Source organism: Cheilinus undulatus, linkage group 4 (assembly GCF_018320785.1).
Source record: "Cheilinus undulatus linkage group 4, ASM1832078v1, whole genome shotgun sequence".
Classification (NCBI taxonomy): Eukaryota; Metazoa; Chordata; class Actinopteri; order Labriformes; family Labridae; genus Cheilinus; species Cheilinus undulatus.
In genome coordinates, this window is record NC_054868.1 from 9,672,113 (window position 1) to 9,691,822 (window position 19,710).

General features: G+C 39.5%; 1 protein-coding gene across 10 annotated transcripts in view; it reads right to left on the minus strand.

Annotated features, from left to right (window-relative positions):
* Nucleotides 1–1,689: 1,689 nt before the first annotated feature.
* rims1b (regulating synaptic membrane exocytosis 1b) overlaps nucleotides 1,690–19,710 on the minus strand; it is a 136,097-nt gene continuing 118,076 nt past the window's right edge. For 9 of the 10 annotated variants that reach the window (XM_041784905.1, XM_041784911.1, XM_041784906.1 and 6 more), the window contains 8 exons: nucleotides 18,775–18,878; nucleotides 18,505–18,665; nucleotides 13,877–14,091; nucleotides 7,471–7,615; nucleotides 5,263–5,375; nucleotides 4,449–4,550; nucleotides 4,086–4,225; nucleotides 1,690–2,943 (listed from right to left, as the gene is read on the minus strand). In XM_041784905.1, coding sequence (XP_041640839.1) covers nucleotides 2,725–2,943; nucleotides 4,086–4,225; nucleotides 4,449–4,550; nucleotides 5,263–5,375; nucleotides 7,471–7,615; nucleotides 13,877–14,091; nucleotides 18,505–18,665; nucleotides 18,775–18,878 — 1,199 coding nt within the window. In that variant the 3' untranslated portion in view covers nucleotides 1,690–2,724. The other variant, XM_041784912.1, reaches the window with a different exon arrangement.

Below are 19,710 nucleotides of genomic sequence, written 5' to 3' on the forward strand. Positions count from 1 at the left end.
TGCCCTTATCAATGCAAAAGCTCATTTTTTTCAAACTGACCCACTGTTTTAAGCCCAAACTGGTGCATTCAGCTCTCTGCATTTATGTGATTCTTTAATCTACACACTGGTGAGGATTGTTTCACGTTGTGGGTGTTGGAACAACTTACTTTTAAACCTTCGTTTAGGGATTTGATCAATCAAATCAATCATTTGACAGCCAAAATAAAAATCTTCACAAGAAGACACTGAAATGAAAGCAGGCTTCTTCCACACATTCTTTTTATTTGTAAATAATAAAAATGAACTTTTTTTTAAATATAAAACATACACATCATTTGAGCCACATCTGTTATACAAACAAGAAATGTTGCAGTGAATGCTTTACTTTTTTCTAATTTTCTTTTTGTTTCGGTGGAACACAGAAGTTGTAAACAATCAGCAGTTTTTTTCCTGTTAATACTGACCAGAAAACAAAAAAGAAAGAAAAGAAAAGCCAGCTTTACCGGACAATGAAAAGAAAAGTCAACTCCTCTTAGGTGGGACTGATGGTTCAGACGTTGGGAGTGTTTAGGTGATGACTTTTAGCGCAGTGGAACACCGGTAGATTTTGCAGCCCTGCGTTTTTGTGACCCAAGTCCATCGCCTTTTATCGTCCCACTGTGTGGTCCCTTATAGCACACTATTCTGTCCATATTATAAGACTCTGCCTGTTTGAAAATGATCACTGAACCCATTTGAAAACCCAGTGAATGGCTTTTGAGTATTTACAGTTTATGACTCTGTGCATCTGCTTTTATTCTTTATATTATAACTCAACAGTTTATTTCTTATATCATCTGAAATCATTATGTTGAAACATAAGTCATATTTCCATATAGCTGGATCTGAATTGTACATATTTATTCATACATTAGGTCAGCCCCTTGGAGGTATACTATGAGGTGGATTAACAGTAGAGGGCTGTGAGGTCTGCTCAGTATCACTGACCAGTACAGTACATCTTCCAGAGGGTCGAGGAAAGACATCAACGTAATCTTGGGATTAAGTTTGAGCGACATTCAGCACCGGACCGAGGAACGTGGAATAGACTGCAGTTGAGTTTCGGATATCTTTGCGTAATGGGAATGGCTTCAGTTTCTTGGTTTTATCTCTTTAATATTCAAGTACGAGCAAACTGTACAACTGCATGCAACATACAAGCGGCCCTACAGTATGTGGAACTAACACATGTATCTAGATCAGTTTCTTTTTTTTCTGTATCTGCTTCGTTTTACAAAAAAAAATGTGCATGCAGCTTTGAACAGGTTCCAAAGTCATGCTGGCTCCGCCAACTTTTCCCTGTGGGCGGAGCCTGCGGGCCAAACAGAGGATGAGCATTGGTGTTGGTGTCGCGACTGATCAGTCTGGTTGGTTACTTTCACATTCACAGAGATGCACATTGGAAACTGTGAGCGACTCTTTTTTTGTTTCCTAACACCTAAACAAATTGATGAACAGAACCAGTGACGGGATTGCTGCTTTTTTTTCTTTTTTTTTTTTTACTTCATATTTTCATTTTTTCAAAAAGTTAGACTTTTTGTCGTAAAAAAATCAAGCTCTTGTGCTTGTGTTTAAATTTCAAAAGAAGGTAAAGTAAGGGCTGGATAGAAACCTGAAACGTGCTGGGGTGGAAAATTAGACGCTCCCATCTTTCTCTTGCGTTGATGAATAAAGATTTTTTTTTTTTTTACAGTGATGTTGATCCCTATTTCAAAGTGACATAAATTTCATTTATTGGTCAACCTCCTGGGAGGCCTAATATACATCTATACAAAGACAACTGGCTTTGACATTTGCCAGCGGTGGAACAAGGAAAACAACGCTGCACGCTAATCTCACCGTCAAGTGTAAAAATCTAAGATGTGTCTTCTTTATCAGCCCCCCTCCCTCCCCCTGCATAACACTTGCAGACATTTAATAGATTTTATTTCCATTTTCATCTTTGTTTAGTTTTTTTCTCTCCATGCACACACCAGACTGACAACATTATCATGAGCATTTCACACACTGTAAAAACATTTTGTGCCAGTAGTAACAAAGGGAAAGAAAATGAACAACAACGCAAACACCCTAAAACAGTGTGGCCACGAGCAGCCATGGTAAACATATTGAAAAGAGGATTTTTTGACAGAGAGGGACCAGTGATGCGGCTCCAAGGTCTAGGCACCAGAAGAAGGCCCTGTGCTTCCAGACTGAATACCCACGGAGGAGCACCCTGCCTGGGGGCAGGATGCCGGCAGTCTGTTGGGTCCTGGAGGAGGCCACTGCAGAGAGGACTGCACCCCCTGCAGGAATGGAGGGGGAATACCTCTGTCTGGAGTCCATACATTCCAATGCTTACATACATTTCTTTGCTATTGTTGATTCGGTGAAAAGCCATCCTGCATTTGATTCTGACACTTTTTACTATTTGTCTCTTATCTCGAGAGCTGCTGCTCACCAGCTCTACTTCTTCAGCACATGGAGAAAAACTATGAGTCTTTTTCTTTGAATGGATATGAAACACTGAAATGTGGCGCTCTCTACAACAAACAAAATTAACCACGACAGAAGTGATTGTCAGATTTCAACAAAGCTTTCTCATTGTGACTGTTTCTGATTGTTGTTGTTCTACTTCTCCGCCATCTTTTTATGTGTTTGTTTCTCTCTACAGTACTTTTCATAGTTCGTTTAATCGTCCAGTGGTGTTGAGCAGTTGGTCCACTAGGATCGGACTCCTGGAGGTCCGGAGGAGCTGTCAAGTGATGACTGCGAAGCCCGCCGTGTTAGGGAGGCAAGTGTCGGATCCACCAAGGAGGATGGTGGGAATAATTTGTACCAACCAATGACTGTGCTTGATAAGTCCAGTTCCTCCAACAGAATTTGTGCAACACCCATGAAGCTCTTATGGTCCATACGACCATAGTCCCCCCATACAATCACCTGAAAGGAGAACATGTTTTTGTCAAAGCACAGTACCCAATTCCCCCAAATTAAAAGGATTTTATTTTTCATAAGTTGCATAAGTTTTGGCCCTGAGAGCTCAGAACTAAAGTATAGTGGCCCGCATGTATCAAACATGCATACAACAGAAATCTGGATGTACAGTCATTACCATGAACAGATCAGCATTCATCAATCTGGACATGAGAGGAGGACACGCTCAAATCCCTACCAGGTCTCAGCTAGAGTGCGCACACTTTTAAGTCAGTGTGGAATTGTGGTGCAGTGTAAATCTGGCAGTGTTAGATTAGATAAAGCTTTTAAAATTAACTTAACATTACACAAAACTTCTGACAATCCCTGTAAGTAGTATTTTAAAATGATTTGATGATTTAATGCTTTTAAAATGAAGTCGAGCTTTCACCTGATTTTGTTGTCTATTATTCTTGATGAATTTAGTTCCTTTATTGGTTTACTTAAAAAGAACAGAGAGAGACTACTTTCTGTAAGTCTTTAAGTTCTGTTGTACAAAGTCACATCACTTTGCTAAATATCAGGGAAGATTGAAGCAGATTAACTGCAGTTATTCAGAAAAAAAGATGGAACTCTAGATCTGTACATAGCAAATAGTTTTGCTTCATTTGACCAGCCAGCTTAGAGTTCAATTCAATTTACCAAAATAACATTTTTAAGATACTATTTACAGGTCTGTGAATGAGTTTGCAACCATACTGGTTCATTTCCAGTTATTCCTGAGCAGCAGCCTTTTAACACTTTGTTTCCGACTGATCTATCCTAAACAGGCATAATATCTGTCTTGTCTTATCTTAATTCAGTCATTATCTTATCTAAAGAAATAGAACGCATTAAACAAATATTGTTTCCTTTAATAGCCTACAAAAGCATTTTCATCTCACATTTATCTGCTAGCAACATCTAAAAATCAGCTCTGGACTTTACTTAGAGGTCTCAAAGATGAAATCAATGCACAAGGCTTATAGAATATAAAACTAAATTAGGGACTGGCTATTTTAGTGTTGTTTTTGATATATTTGAGCTCTCAAGGCCACTGTAAATTTTCACAGAGAAAGTGTAACAAACAAACAAACAAACAGATGAAGAGAGAGGCATCTTGGGCTCACCTGTAAGACTTTACCCTGTGGGCTCTCCTCAAATAGCAGTGCTTGCTGGTACAATGGGTCAAGTGTTTTCCGTGCAATCTTGGTTTTCTTTTTGGCTACGTATGCTCCGTTATTCAGCAGATAGACCTTGACATATGGAGCTGCAAGGCAGAGGAGAAACAATAAAAAGGCCTCAAGTGAGGACCACATCAACTCTCCAATATGATGAAGATCGATCTCACTCATATCTTTACTTGAAGGATAAGCCTCGGCAGAGAATATCTGCTGGATCTAACTGGATATCTAATATTATGACGCATAAAACTGTGACTGGAACAAAGAGACTGATGTTCTTTCATTATCAAAGGCATCTCTAGCTCTCACCAGGGAGGGATTTGGATCCTGGCTTTTGTACGAGGCCTCGAGCTCTGATGACTTCCACCTCCAGCTGACCCTTCTTCTCCATCATACCGATCTGAATGTCTCCTGAGAACACAGAGGAGTGAAAATATGTTTGGTTTAATACATCAGGAGGAGAACAATGACTGTAGGGGCTGCAGAGCTCAAGATGCTGACGGCTGCAGGGAGAAGCGGACAGAAAATAAAAAGCTTAAGGGTGTTTGGTTGTGACTGCAGCCTGTACCAATAAAAGTTCATGATCAAAATTACATGCAATCTACTTTTTCTATAGCTGCTGAGAAAAGGAGGCCCTGCTCAGAGTGCTTTAAGGCTGTAGAGGAGGTGATTTTTACTCCCACTCCCATTCATTTTTTTGGCAGTAGACATGCACTGATGTGCATGAAAATTGGGGATTTTTTTTTTTTGCATAACAAAGAATAGAAGAATTTTGAACAAATGAACAAAAATAGGGATGTTTTGGGGCATCCTCGGGGGTCATACATAGATGAACTATATCAAATAGTATTCTACTGTTATACAACAACAATATATCTTCAAAAATACTCTGACACTAAAAATAATTACATTGCAATGTTAAATTTCATTGTTTTCTTTTAGATCCTGTTTAAGTTGTTTGTACATATTACTCTAACAATTCCACATAATTAAAATAATACATCAGATAAGAACAGAAATACCTGATTGTGAAAACTAGGGTCAAAATCAATCAAAAAGAATTCAGATCAATATCTCAATAGATGGGCTTAGCTAAGTTCTCAGAAGAGGATGATAATCTTACCTATCGCAGGTGTAGCCAGTGTTTGCCTTCCCACTAACTGAGCTGGTCCAAGGCCGTCCAGGAAGTCACTGAACTGACTGCTGGCCCCCAGATTCACGCCAGAGAAGATCAAACTAAAACAGGCAGCACACAAACACATGAATAATTATCATAAAACTGCTGATTTTTAATTTTAGTCAGGGTACTCTGAGACCTCAGAGCTCATTTTTGTGCCTGAAAGGAGCCAATTAGCCTCAAGTCATTATTTATAGCAAAAACAGCTAATCCATGTCAGACACCAGCAGCACTGTTTCAGTCACACTTTGTGTCTTATCCACACCTCTCTGAGCCTGCTTTGTGTACAAAAGTGGTCGCAAATGTGTGGCAGGAATAAATGTGGTGTAAAGTTTATGTATGGGAGCCCTAAGTGGACACACAGTAAATGTATAAGGTTTTTAAGTTTTCCTATAATGATGAGTAAATTTCAGGATTTGTCTCGATTTATTTATCTCCCATAGCTAGTTTTCACAAATCTGACACTCCAGATGGATGTGTTTCACACATCCATCTGTTAAAGCTCTCATAGACAGTGTTTGGGAAGGGCAGAGCCTTTGAAAAAAAAAACTCAGAGGATGATTGGTTTAACGTTCTGTCTGTAACATCTTTACGGGCCAATCAGAGCAACAAAACACGTGACGTAGCCCAAACCAAGGTGTGCGGCTACCGAGGAGTAAACTTCATAGAGAAATGCATAACGCAAACCATGGTGACTGTAGACATGTCAGTACACAACTTTTGTCGTTTCTGAAAAGAAAACAACTCACTGCTGTTCTTTGTTCTTCTTTTAATGAAGAAACGACATCAAGTTCTGATAAAACTGGCGCTTTAGCAGCATCCACACTAATGTCTTCTGCCATAATTGAACTGGCCTCTTGTTGCTCCTTGCTTACATCATGACTCTGCCCTGCCCAAAGTACTGCTCCTCGACGCTGATTGGTCCTGTCACTTTCTAACCGGGCTCAAACTGTTCAAATGAAAGCTTTGCAAGATGGATTTGCCAGTGAGAAACACATTAATGGGCAAATACATCTGCTTTGCAAGGTTAAGTTTTCACAAAATGATGAGGAAACTCCTTGAGAAATATCCATGGTGTCTTAAAATGGGATGTATGCATGCTTGTCCTTCTGTGGTGATGTGCTTTTAAAACATGTTTGGTTTGTACCGTCTCTTTTTCCAGTTATGTTTGATTCCGTTTAGGGTCAAATTGCATCATTTTCACTGAATAAAAACTTGGGTTTGGAGGAGGAAGTGGATCTTGATGCTAAAACAGTTGACAACCACTGCATTTACCATTAGTCATCAGACATTTACTGTAAGAGTCAAACCCTAACCCTTACCCTTAGGGGCTGTCCACACAGAGACCGGTTTAGGAGTATCTGCAAAATGGTCTCATCCTATCAGCCTTTCATCCACACGGAAATGGTATTTAAGAGCCCAAAAATACTACTTTTTGAAATCGGGCTCCAGAATGAACAAATCTGTAGACGCTAACTGTTTCGTCTACATGTTTACCACGGTCGCCAAGCTCATCTTTCCTTAAACGATTACATCGTAGTCAACTTAACCTGCATGCACGAGCCCGGCTAACAACAACATGGCAGATTACATGACTGTGTTCGTGTCTTCTGCTCCTCTACTACCACTTTGAGCAACATAGGGTCAAGAAGAACAGCACACTCCACGTGTTTTTAGATCCATTACAGAGCGCAACCAGAACAGCAGCCAGGAGACAGTTCTGTGCAAGAGAAAAGTTTTGCCTGTGCTTGCTTCATAATCTTTTTCTCTGTTTCTGGTGCATTTCTATGGCAGCGTTACAGTCTAGCTCAGTTTGGTTGGATTGAGATGTACATGTATAAGAAAATCAATGAACTACATTATCAAGGTGTCTAGGTCTGACATGTCTGCCATGCATCTTAAAAGTTCAGTTTTAGTTACAAAATAATTTGAGTTTTTCTCACTGGTAATTCAACTATAGATATATTCCTTTCTCATTCTAACTCAAAACAGATCAAAGATAATATAAACTTTGCAGCTTGAAAGCCTGTGTGGGAATGTGAACTAGATAGTAATCCAAGAATTATCCCTTGGTTTTTCCCTTTGACAGAGAAATCTGATAAAAGAGGGAGCTAAAGCCAGGAAAGAAGAACAGAAAGAGTGCTGTTTACTCACTTTCCCTCTGAGTTGCAGCTGTTCATGCTGCCGTTGTTGGACTCTCTGCTTGGCTGCCGGCTCATGTTGCGGGTCAGCTCCACTGCCATGCCGGTCTCTGTGCTCCTCTGGATGGGTGCACCTTTCTCCTTTTTACTCTTCCCTTCTGGATAAAAGAGGACACAGGGTAATATTATTACACTAAGGAATGCTGGCTAGCATGTTTTAAACCCATATATCTAACTAAAAGTGCATTTTCCTCACATTTCCTCTATCACATTCTGATTAAGATTACCAAAGCCCAAATCTAATGCTGAAATACAATAAATTGTAATCCAAGTCAGATCTCTGACAGAGAACCTACAGCCATTAGAGTGGTAGTTTCTTCAAAAGCTACTTTTTTTGTAGCTCGCATAGCAGTATTAGTCATCTCATTGCCATTGCTTGCCACGATTTGCGTGTTTGGTTGTTTGGGTACTGCCTGTAGTTTTTCAAGTATGTTTCCACTGGGACAGGTAATCCGTTTAACATGTACACCCTCTATTGTCTCTGCAGACCTTTGTGTTGAACCCTGTGGCCAACCTGCAGCATGCTGTCCTGGTGGTATGCTGGTTTGTGATAAGCTCCCACTACATTTTTTCAGCATCTGTGGTGAGCGTCATCTCCGACATGCACCATCATGGCTTTCAAAACAGACGTGTGAGAGGCCCTTAAAACCATCCAGTCTAAACAAAAACAAAGCAAACTGGAATGCTATTTGTCCCTGAATAGGGAATATGCAGATGCAGGATACTTAAGCACTGTGACTGACAGATGGCTGAGGAAATGTCTGACTATGAACAGACTCAGTGAGAACAACCTTGTTTAAAAGAAAGAGGACGCCACAGACAAAGCAAGAGCTCTTAAGAAAAAAGACTGTGCACCCACCGCAGCCAGCAAGAGGTGAAGCAGAGCTGCCCTTCTTAACCTGTCTAGTTTTTAATGGCAAAATCCCAACATACCAGGCCTTCATACAAATGTTCTTGCAAAAAGATCTATGTATAAACTAGCAAATATTAGAACAGCGTATTAACACTAGTGATGCACGATAACTATTTTTTTGAACAGATAGCGATAACCGATAATTTCTTACTCCTGATGGCCGATAACCAATAATAACCGATAAATTTTTTTTCAATTGTTGATTTAACAAAATAAGTTTATTTGTTGTGTATATGCACATCTGAGGGTTAGAAGGGGTTACTATGTAGTGAGCAAAGATATTTATAACTAATTTTAACTAATATCACTCGTGTTTTTCAAAAAACGAACTATTCTGACATTATACTGTTATTATAGTTAACTTTTTTTAGTTAAACATTTGTGTACCAAGTACAACACACACAAACAACTGACAGACGGTTTTTCCCCATAAAACCAAATGATAACAGGCTGTTATGCTTAGCAAATGGAGAAATTTGGGGTCTGGGATTTTTTTTTTTTGTTTTGTTTTGTTTGGTTTTTTTTTTTTTTTTTTTTTTTTTTAAACCAGAATTAAAGCGATTGATGTTTTACATAAAGATTAAAAATATGCACTGACGTAAGTCTTATCAGAGATAGGTTGAGAATGTAAAGTCCACCGTGGTCTAACTGAATGAAACCACGTCAAACAGAGCAGGCAGGTATACGTCTATGAAAGTAGCGATGGATCAGGAGACTGATTTTTGTTATTAGAACGTTGCGCCTTTTGGCTCTGGCAAGCTTTCTGCAGTTTTCAATGCCTGCTTATATCCGCGGCTGAGGCTAGTGGCTGCTGCCGCTTCGTTTTAACGTCGTTAGGATGATGACTATAAGTGACTTAGAAGATCCGTCGAGGACTCCTTTCTACTCTTTGCGACCTTTGCAGGGCAAATTCTACACACACGGTCGTGTTATCCTCCCCGTAAATACTGAATAACGCCACCGTGTTATTAGCATTTTAGCACAGAGGCTGCTACTTCCTCTTCTTCTCTGGTGCTTTAAAAGCAGGTCATGTACTGCGGCGCCACCTGCTGTTTCGGAATGTGTAGTCTCCTGAGAAAGAAAACAAACGCCAGCACTGCCGTACTGACAAAAATATATATGTTATCGGGCCTCGTCGTCATGTTATCAGACGATAAGTATGACGTAAACTATTGGCCCGATAGTTATCGTGCACCCCTAATTAACACAACTGTAAAAAATTAAAACAATAAGAAGGATCTGTCATGTACAACAGTAAACTAAGCTTTAAGTTTAAAAAGTCATAAATTTTCAACAAAGTTTGACTTTAAAAGTTGTAAATATACATGAACAAAAACCTAAGAGTTTTTAAGATAATAAAGCCAAAAATAGAACCAGTTTTTAGTTTAAAATCTTTAACATTTTTGCCATTAAAAACTTGACATTTTTGAGTTTCTACTGTTAAAGTTTATGACTTTTTTAACTCAGAAGTTGAAGATTTTTTTCTTATAAATGTGCAGCTTTTGTAGCTGTATTAATTTTGGCAGCTATTTTTAATTTTAGTCTTAGTTTTAGTCTTTAAATGAAATGCATTTTAGTTTTAGTAACATTTTAGTCTTTTCTATCCTGTGTTAGTCTAGTTTTAGTTGATGAAAACTCAAAAATATTTTAGTCCATAAAAAGTCCTCACATTTTGGTCTTAACTTTTAGTCCAAGCATATATATTCATGCCTAAACCTGGTACCGTCTGGTATGTGGTCATGGTAGTGTGTTCTCTGCACTCTGCCAAACCTGGGGTCCCTGCTTTCTACAGCTGAGAGGCAGAATAGCTACAGATGCATTGTATTTTTACAGATTTACCCACAGTGGAGAAATATCACTGATTATGGATGCCTGACGAAAACTACATTACATTTTAGTCTAGTTTCAGTTATCTTGACATAAACTAAACTTAGTTTTTACCAGTTTAACTCATTACAGATCTATTTTTGTTAGTCTTAGTCTAGTTTTTGTCATGGAAAAAAGGCTGTCAACGAATAGTTTTAGTCATAGTTTTAGTCGATGAAATTAACACTGTTTTCTAGTTAAGGTTTCTCATAAATATAAAATTGTGCCTTTGTCTTAAAAATTTCCTGATCTTCGTACATTTTTTTAATCTTTTGGCATGGCTCTAATACACTATCGCAGATTATGTTCCTATTATGATTTATATTAAAATAATTGCACATTTAATTTTTGACAACATCAGAGTAGACAGAGCCCCCGAGATCTTTGGTGTCCCGCCTAAGGGTGCCTAGACCCCAATTTGGGACCTAATGCATTAGAGTCTGGACAAGCCTAGTCCTGGCAATAATTAACATCCAAATAACATCACAGTTACCAAGAATTACAAGGCACTCCGACATTTCAAGCATTTCTAACCCCTGTCTGCTCCTCATTTCCACCGTCACCTCCAGAATAGTTTCTTCAGTCTTCTAAAACCGGGCTGCAGAGGTCAAAAATATCAAAGCAGTGGCTTTAAATGACATCATCAGGATGATTTTTTTTAAATCTTGAGAGCCACTGTTGTTTTCATGGGTTGAACAGTACTAAATGTCTTACACAGTCAACAACATATTATTATAAAGAAAAATATTCCCTTAAAGCCATGCTGTTGCTGGGACACAAAAACAAAACACAGAAAGAAATAGACCAGCTTCCAAACATATTTATCAATGGAGCTAAATCCTCACATCCAGTTCAGGACTCTGAAGTTCGGCCAAAGTCACACCCACACCCTGCTGAATCCAGTCATCAGCAGTAAACAGGAAATATTTGGGCACAGAATAAACCAAAAAAAGCTCTGTGACATCTTTGACTGGGATGTGTCCCCTCTCTGACTCACTGTGTTGGTATATGGAGCAGAGTGAAAATATAACTGTTTCACTGAGTGTCTCATCATATGTTATGTACTAATCAGTAGAGAAATCATTACAGCAGGTGAAATATGACCAAATATTACATGGAATATAATAATTAACCTGTGATCATCTAAAATGCTCAAACAGGCTCCCTTACCTGCTGCTGCTCTCCTCCATCATGAACAGGAAATGTTTTCTAAATTAAGTCTGATGGTCGCACTATCTGTCTACATCAGGGGGGAGGGAGGGAGACCCCCTCAGGCTCAGAGTTCTCTAATAGCGTTTTATGTCCACTACAAAGAGGGAAGAGCATTGTTTGGCTTTCATCTTGAGTCTTACACCCCTTTTCTTGGTAGAAGTGCATTCTGGTCCCTGTTGTGTGACTGGAAGCTGAGCCAGAAGGCCTCTCAGCCGGCTACCGTGGGACTCTAAAACATAATTTGGCTGATGGTTTTGCAGCAACAACTTGTGTAGCAGAGGTTTTAGAGAACAGGGAGACGATGCACTTTGATTCTTTTCTGTGAATCAGTGCAGTTTCTATAGCATGTATTTCATGTAGGAGGCTTAGAAATCTTTGTCTTTAAATTTGATTGAAGCACAGTGTGTGATTGATGGACCTTTACTTCTACATATGCAGACAAAGTTTGGTAAAGGTTAGTATGGAGGCCTTAAGGGACATAACATTTGAGAGAGAGTGGCAGAAGTTTTCTGGTGTACCTGCAGTTCTAAGACATGCCGTATTTTCTGACGAGTACCAGGAACTATTGTGTGTGCATGCAATAATTTCTCATGACTGAAAGAAACTTTGTCTGAATGTGATAGTTTTCAGTAAACACCTGACGACTTTACATTATTTTCTAACCATGTCCCATCAGGGCTTTAAGTAGGAATTATTGAGTGTTTGTCTGCTGTTTGTTTCTGTTTATATCTTGATAAAAAGTGATGCTGTTTGTTGTTGTATTGGTTGTGCTATCTGTAATCACCCCATGTTACATTAGGCTCCGCCTCTAAAGCAAAGAAGCAAAAAGGAGAATAAAAGAATAACTGAACAAATTACATTTTAGAAAGAAGGGGAAAGCAGGGAAGAAGGAAAATATCCTATATATTATTAGATTAAATTGCAATATGGCCTGCTGCAATTTACAAATTGGAGAAGCTGCAATATTTCTTTAACTTAGAATGTTTAAGAATACCAGCTTAATACATTCATTTTTGCAGCAGCAGCAGAGATTTTATGCACAGAGTGGTTTACAAAACTCCTCCTTTTTGTGTTTTATGTATGTTTTTCTTAATCAAAACAAGAGACATAAAAATGATAATCTCCTTCAATAAAGTAATTGATAACAAATTTGCAATATGAGCAAAAATAACTGCAATCACATATTTTTTTAATCGTTCTGCCCTAGTTCATTCTATCTTATATTGATGAAGTTTAGGATTAGTTCACAGAAATCATAGACCCAGCCACAATCAGCTGCAAACCAACTGATCCCAATTATTGCCTCCCAGCACCCAGAGCCAATCACAGCTCTTTCTCTCAACGCAGCAGTGCATTTAAATATGACATACTTCTCACTAATCCCTGCTTGCATTACTGTTGCTGCACTGCGCTGCTGCTGTTGCTGCTGGCAAAGCTTAACCTCCTCCATCCCAGCTGCCTCTTTTATAGCTTAAAGCTTGTTGCACCCTCATATTTGTGCTACTATGGATTAAATTCTTTAAAAAATAATATAATTGTTTTCAATATCCATTGTCATAAATGTATCTGCTTGACAAACGCAAGAAGCTTCTTTCGAGCAGAGCCTTCACTGGCAAGTAAAACTGTATAATATAGAATGATTTATTGCTTGAATTTGTTGAGAAATATATAAGATGAGGAATCCAATAATAGTCACATATTAAATCGCAATCATTATATTGGAAAAAAACAATCGCAATTAGATAATTTTTGCAAATCGTTCAGCCCTAGTCCGAGCCGGCCTTACTTCTTCATACAAAGCAAACATTTGTACTACAGAGGTAGTGTGCAAACAAAATTAGAAGTAATCATCCAGCACCCTGACCATGCATTTACTTACAGTCTATTTACATCAAGAGATAATTTTACAAACATCAGATTGAAATTGTGAAATGTTAAAAAAACCACCACATATGTTGTTTTTCTCTCATGTTGTGGAGTGATTTTAAAGACTCTGCCTATTGTCATTCATGTGGACAACTGATTATTGCAGTGATGTGAAACCATGCTACACAAAGTTCCAGTTTCTGTGTCAGTAATGGGAGTTGGTCCCAAAGCTTCTGCTGTATTTAAACCCCTCCAGCTTAATCGAGAGAGCTTTATTGATGCTGGATAGAGTTCTATCAGTACCAGAGTGGGAGAGGTACTCATTTTTTGTTGTTTTTCTTTTCCTTTCATTACGGAATAACTCTCAGAAACTGCAACTGTACCCCAGTTTCATTGACTGAGGTATAAAGTATGAATTAACGTCATATTTTGGTGCGCTCACTGCTAACAGTGGAGTTCAATGCAACAGTTTAACCTCTTTGGGGTTGTCATCACCACTCACCAGGGCCGCTGATCTGGGAGGTGCTTCTGCTGCGGCGGTTGCCGACGATGGCCACTACCCGCGCACTGAGGCTGGAACGTCTCTTCTTGCTGCCACCACCCACTGTACCCAGTGCTGTGTCTGATTGGCTGCCATCAGTGCGCTCCTGCGTGTAGATCTCTCCGCTTACACTGGAGCTCTTCAGCATGCTGCGGCCCACTGATCGTAAATGCCGACTACAGAGAGAAAGCACTGAGTGAAATCATTTGAGGTGATGGAGAGGGTGTTATCAAATTGTCTTTGACATCCTTTATACTGTACTTTTATTTATAAATGACACAAAAACAACATGGCCAACAAGAGGTGCAGCAGAATGATATATTTAACTGACTGTGGTACAGAAATTATGTTCTAGAAGAAAATCATAACGGCAAACATTATTTTCTTAAACAAAGCATTCGAATTTGGTGCTTTGATGATTTCAAAAAATAGCAGTAAATCAGACACTGAAAAGAAAACTATAAGAATTAGATTAAGTATTTAAATTGATTCTTCTCAGCCGAGCAACTATATTTGGGCATAAGCCAACAAGTCCTCTCTGCTGCCCCCTAGGGGCTCGGAGGAGACGCCGCATGTCAACCCCCTCAGAGGTTGTTAAAGTGCTGCAGGAGAGCCCAGCTATGCTGCCTCTTTCACCAGCAGTCTCCACTCCTTGTTGGCCCCTCACAGCCACAGACCAGTGTCCCAGTGGAGCCAGGGAAACAGTAGGGAGGGGGAGGGTGGTTTGAGGCCTTTCCTCTGCCCCCTGCAGGGGCATGAGGGAAGGGCGTGCAGCAGAGGGAGGAGAGAGTTGGAGGGGAGGGTCCAGGTCTGGAGGATGAACAGGGTCCAGGTAGTCACAGCACAGGATGCATGCAAGGAGGGATCTGGGACATGCAGAGGGGAATGCACGAACATTCACAGATACACAAAAACAGATACAAAAATACAAAAGTAGAACAAATGCAAAATTAAAATGAATCATATTAAAAATTCCATTCTTTTTCTGTGTAAATTGTTTAAATGTTGTGACTTTCTATTAGATGAGCAGTAACAAAATACTATTGGTCAATTTTTAATTTACAGATAAATCTAAAATAGAACGAGTAAAAATTCTTTCACAGTGCATTTGAGATTTTAAGACTTATTGGCCAACTTTACTGGGATATAAAATTTTCATTTAGCAGCAATTTATACCAGTCATGGGTGAATAAATGCATGAAAGGACTTTTGATAGAGAATTATTTGAGATAAGACAGCAGCCAAGAGTTATTAAAATTGGAGAGGAGCAGTTTTAGTAAATACTGGCATTTCAAGAAGGGACAAATGATTGAAGAGCATAAAGGAGGTAGAAAGAGAAGACAAATGAAGATAAAACCCGTGCCATCTTTATTTCTTGTCCTTGGTATGCTGTTTCCTTCGGAAATGATCACCTAACAGGCCTTTAGAAGATGTGAGATTATTCACACTATTTTAATATCCGACTCTGAATGAAAACTGACTTAAGACTGGTTGATCTCCTACACTGGATAACTAATTTGCACTAATTTTCCCCATTAGGTTCCATCTCCTGCATCCATCATCTCTAAACTATGTGATCTTTGAGCATACTGTTTTCACATTTGCACAAGTGTGTTTTAATGAATCGTGTCGCAGTTCATCAAGTGTTGAAAAAAGTGTTGCACAGACTTAAAGGTCTTAAAGGTAGAAGCATGACAGCGTCTCAGATTTTAAAGGTACATACCAACAAACGTTGCACCAGGTCTTAAAGGGTTAAAGCAACCAAACCACGTTGAGGTACTTTTAGCTCAGTGGGAAATATTCTAGGTTTTAAAAACTAGTGACAGGCAGATGGAGCTTGGCTATTGACTGAAGCATTGTTTTTTTTAAGTGACTTTATAGCCAAGTTCTAATCTCACACTTTATTTAAGCCAACAGAATAATTGGCAATATTTATGCAGTAGTGATTTTTTTTTTAAAACATCAAAGATTTTCTAAAATGTAAAGTGAGGAAAAATCTAAAAATGATTCTTTTTTTCTCTATTTCGCATCCATGTTGATAAAAAGTGTGTCGGAGGCCGTGGGGTTGTGCTTTTATAACGCTATGTTTGGATTGATCCGTGGTAAGGCCATAAAGGAGCCTGCTCTTTCTTTCCTCCTCCAGACCTCGATGCATTAGCGGCTAATAAGCTGCACTTCATCATCACCAGCTGGCCGACTGAGGACCACTGGGATTGGGTCGTTTGTCCCTGTCAGCACATGCCTACTGTGTGTGTGTGTGTCTGTTTGAGTGCACATATAGAGAACCATGGAATCTTAGAATTTATTTATTGTATCAACTCAGCTCAGTTTGAGGGTTTTTTTTTTTTGTTTTTTTTTGCATTTTAATTTTGATGTAATATAATTTGAAATGTGGTTAATATGTCATCTATGTTGCTGGCCATCAATTTTTCAAAGGTGTGTTTTCTAAACATATTCTGAATTAATGCAATTTCTACAAAGATACTTGTGCTGGACACACCACAACACCCCCCATAACTATTTCAATTCATGCCAAAGCAGGCTAGCAAAGGGGTGAAAACATCTTTCCATCTTGAAAAGCTTTCAGTGCTTTGTTGCTCTACAGTTCATAAAGAAATGTGGTCTACTTCTGACAAAAATGCCCCTATACTAAAGCTACATCTAAGCTAATGGCTACTCTGGTGGCAGCCATTGTTGTCAGCTTACAGTACAACTAAACTGCGCCTGTCGCAAACCCATGCTGAAGCAGACCAAAAGAAAAATTGTCCAGTTTTGACAAAACTGCAGCTGTGGCTAAGTCCGAGCTAATCACTGCACTTGTAGCCATTGTATACAACCACTAACCATGCGCAGTAACTCTCATATACTCATGCTGAAGAGGGTGATCCAGGCAAAAGAGCAAAAACATCTTTTCCATCATGAAAAGCTTTAAGTGTTGTTTTATTTTTTCTTTCATACAGAATTCTGGTCCAGAACTGATAAAACAGTCGTCATGTTGTAGCTACATCTGTGCGAATTACCGTAAGGGAGGCAGCTATTGTAAACGTCTTGTACAACTAAGTCCCACCCATAACTACTGCTTCGATCTCCTTAAATCATGCTGATTGGCTGAAGACAGATGAAGTCTAGCAAATTCATCTGCTTTGCATGGTTATTTAAACCACCTTTCCTACTGCCTAAATCCGTGGACTCATTATACAACATTACACTTTCTATTTCTTAAGACCAAATTCGGATTACCCTAAAGCTTCTGTCAGTTATTTTCTCAAACCTGATTTATCAACACTTTTAGCCAACTATAATTCTCATAATGTTTAAAATCTTAAAGTGTCCCTAAGCACAAAATAATACACTGGGTCTGTAGAGTTATCAGCTGATTTGACTCAACATGACAATTTCGCTTAACCTTGCAAAGCAGATGGATTCTCCCGTTTCTGTATTTCTTTCTGGCAAATCTTGCAAAGCTCCCATCTGAAACGTTTGGCCCCGTTAAAACGTGACAGGACCAATCAGCGTCGAGGGGCAGTACTTTCAGGCACTGCAGAGTCATGACGTAAGCAAGCAGCGAGAAGAGGCTGTTTGTGCTGCCCACAATTACTCTGCTATCAGATGTGCATTTAAAAGGTCCCCCAATTTATCTAGACCAGGTTCAGATTCAGAGAACTTTATTTATCCAGGGCAATTTAGTTTTTGCAGTCTACCCTGTCTAAATTTATAAACAGCAAACAGGAAATGCCAGAGACAGTAATAAATAGTCAGTACATAGACCGAGGCCCTCTTTAACACGTTGGCCCCTTTAGTAATGACACACCCCGGGTCATGCAGGTTATAAATGGACTATGGTGTATCTGGAGTTTGTTTTTATTGAAGTGTAGGGGGTTTAGAAAGAAGGAATCACTACCATGAGTTGTTGTTTAGACTGAGAACCACCTGGTGCTGGAATTTACATACTCAAGTGTCCCTGACCAAGAATCTTTACATCTACAAGCTAGAGCTGACCTTTGACCTCCCTTTGGTCAAGTCAAGCTAAGGAAACAAACTTCTCCTCAGAGATCAATATGGAATAGTCTATAATTGCTCCGATTAAAAGTTTTCCATTGAGTGCTGTTGTCTTAAACAGGTTGGGATTTGGGGATTCTCTCTCTTGGTTGTACGGTGAGAAGATGGATGGTCTGCCATCGTCAGTGAATTCACTATTCTGGCTTTATTGATCTTTACCTGGAGTCCCTCGTGTCCCCGGCTACAGTGTGTCTTCTTCGTTTCAACTCTGCAGAGAACCTTCTCTTCCCTGCTGCCTTCCTTCTCTCCTCCTCTCCATCCACCCCCCATGAAATCCTCCTGTCTTTCTTCTCCTCCTCTAATGACTTGGATCTGAGTCCAGTCCAGTTTGAATTCCCAGTGTTTTGTGTTTGAGTGTTAGAGAGGATAGAGGAGAGAGCATGCAGCAGGACAGAAGCATGCAGGCATTGGCATGCAGAAATAAACAGAAACACAAACACAGATCAGCATGCATATTAAAACTATAACCTCCATCCAAACCACCCTGAACATTTCACTTAAACACATCAAAATCGCCAGTAAGGACTGACCTGAGTCGTGACACGGGTCGTTCTGATTGGATGGACATGTAGCTGGTGCTACTGAGTCGGGAGGCACTGCTGGCACGGGAGAGGGCTGACATATCACTCCTATCACTGTCTGATGACCTGGCCGACATGTTGTCGCTGCTACGCCGCTGTTCTGCGTACATCTACGGACACAAACAGGAGGGGGAAGGAGAGATTATGACAGATTTCATTATCATGTCGTGGAGTTTCAGGAAAGACTGTGAATGATTTCTGGAGGGTACAGACGCTGACCTCCCGTTTGGTCTTGAGGTCCATCTCAGGGTCGTGGGAGGCTGAAGGCCGGTAGGGATGTACTTTCATCTGCAGCTGTCGGGCTCGCTCCTCTACAGCAAGAGCTGAGAGAAACAGAGATATGAGCACGGTGTGACAAAGAAGGGACATGGACAACAAAAAGAGGCAAATAAAGTCAGAATAACAAGAGAAACTGATGTGGTTGCAGCAAGAGAGATTATGAGTACTCTGAAGTTGCAGGTTTTGGTTTCTGACACTAGATGGAGCAGGATGTACACTTATAGTACATTCAGTGCTTTCATGAAGGATGCTGGGAGAGTCAGACAGAATTTTCCACAGTCAGCCCTGCCAAATCTAAGTTTCTCATGAGTGAACAAATAACCACAAAAAACCTACATTTGTGCAGCAGAAAAAAACACAACAGAAGAATAAATCAGATAAATATTCAGGGGCCAGACCATGAATAACAAGTAAAATCTTAAAATCAATCCTTAAAGAAATGGGGAGCTAGTGGAGGGTCAGAAGTAATATGCTCTCCAATCTTGATTTTTAACAGTCTTTCTGCTGAGTTTTGCACTTCCAGGAGGCGATCTACTAAAACCTGTTTATAGGCCATTAAAGTAATCCAGTCATGAAGAGATAAAAGCATAAATATCTGCAGCTTTCTGTAAGTATTTATAATAGTTCGTGTCATCAATTGTTAGTACTGATCTTATTCTGGTGATATTTCTAATGTGATAACAGGACAGGATGTTTTTGGATGTTACTATTTATTGTCAAGGAACCAAGGGAGGACTTTATTCCAGGGTGAAATTTATCTGAACTGATGATTAAAATGTCTATTTGGTGGACAGTGGTTTTGAAATATGTTTAAGACAGATTGTGAGGTCTGAAGGTTTGTATTATGTGGTTTCACTGGTAGATATAGCTGTGTGT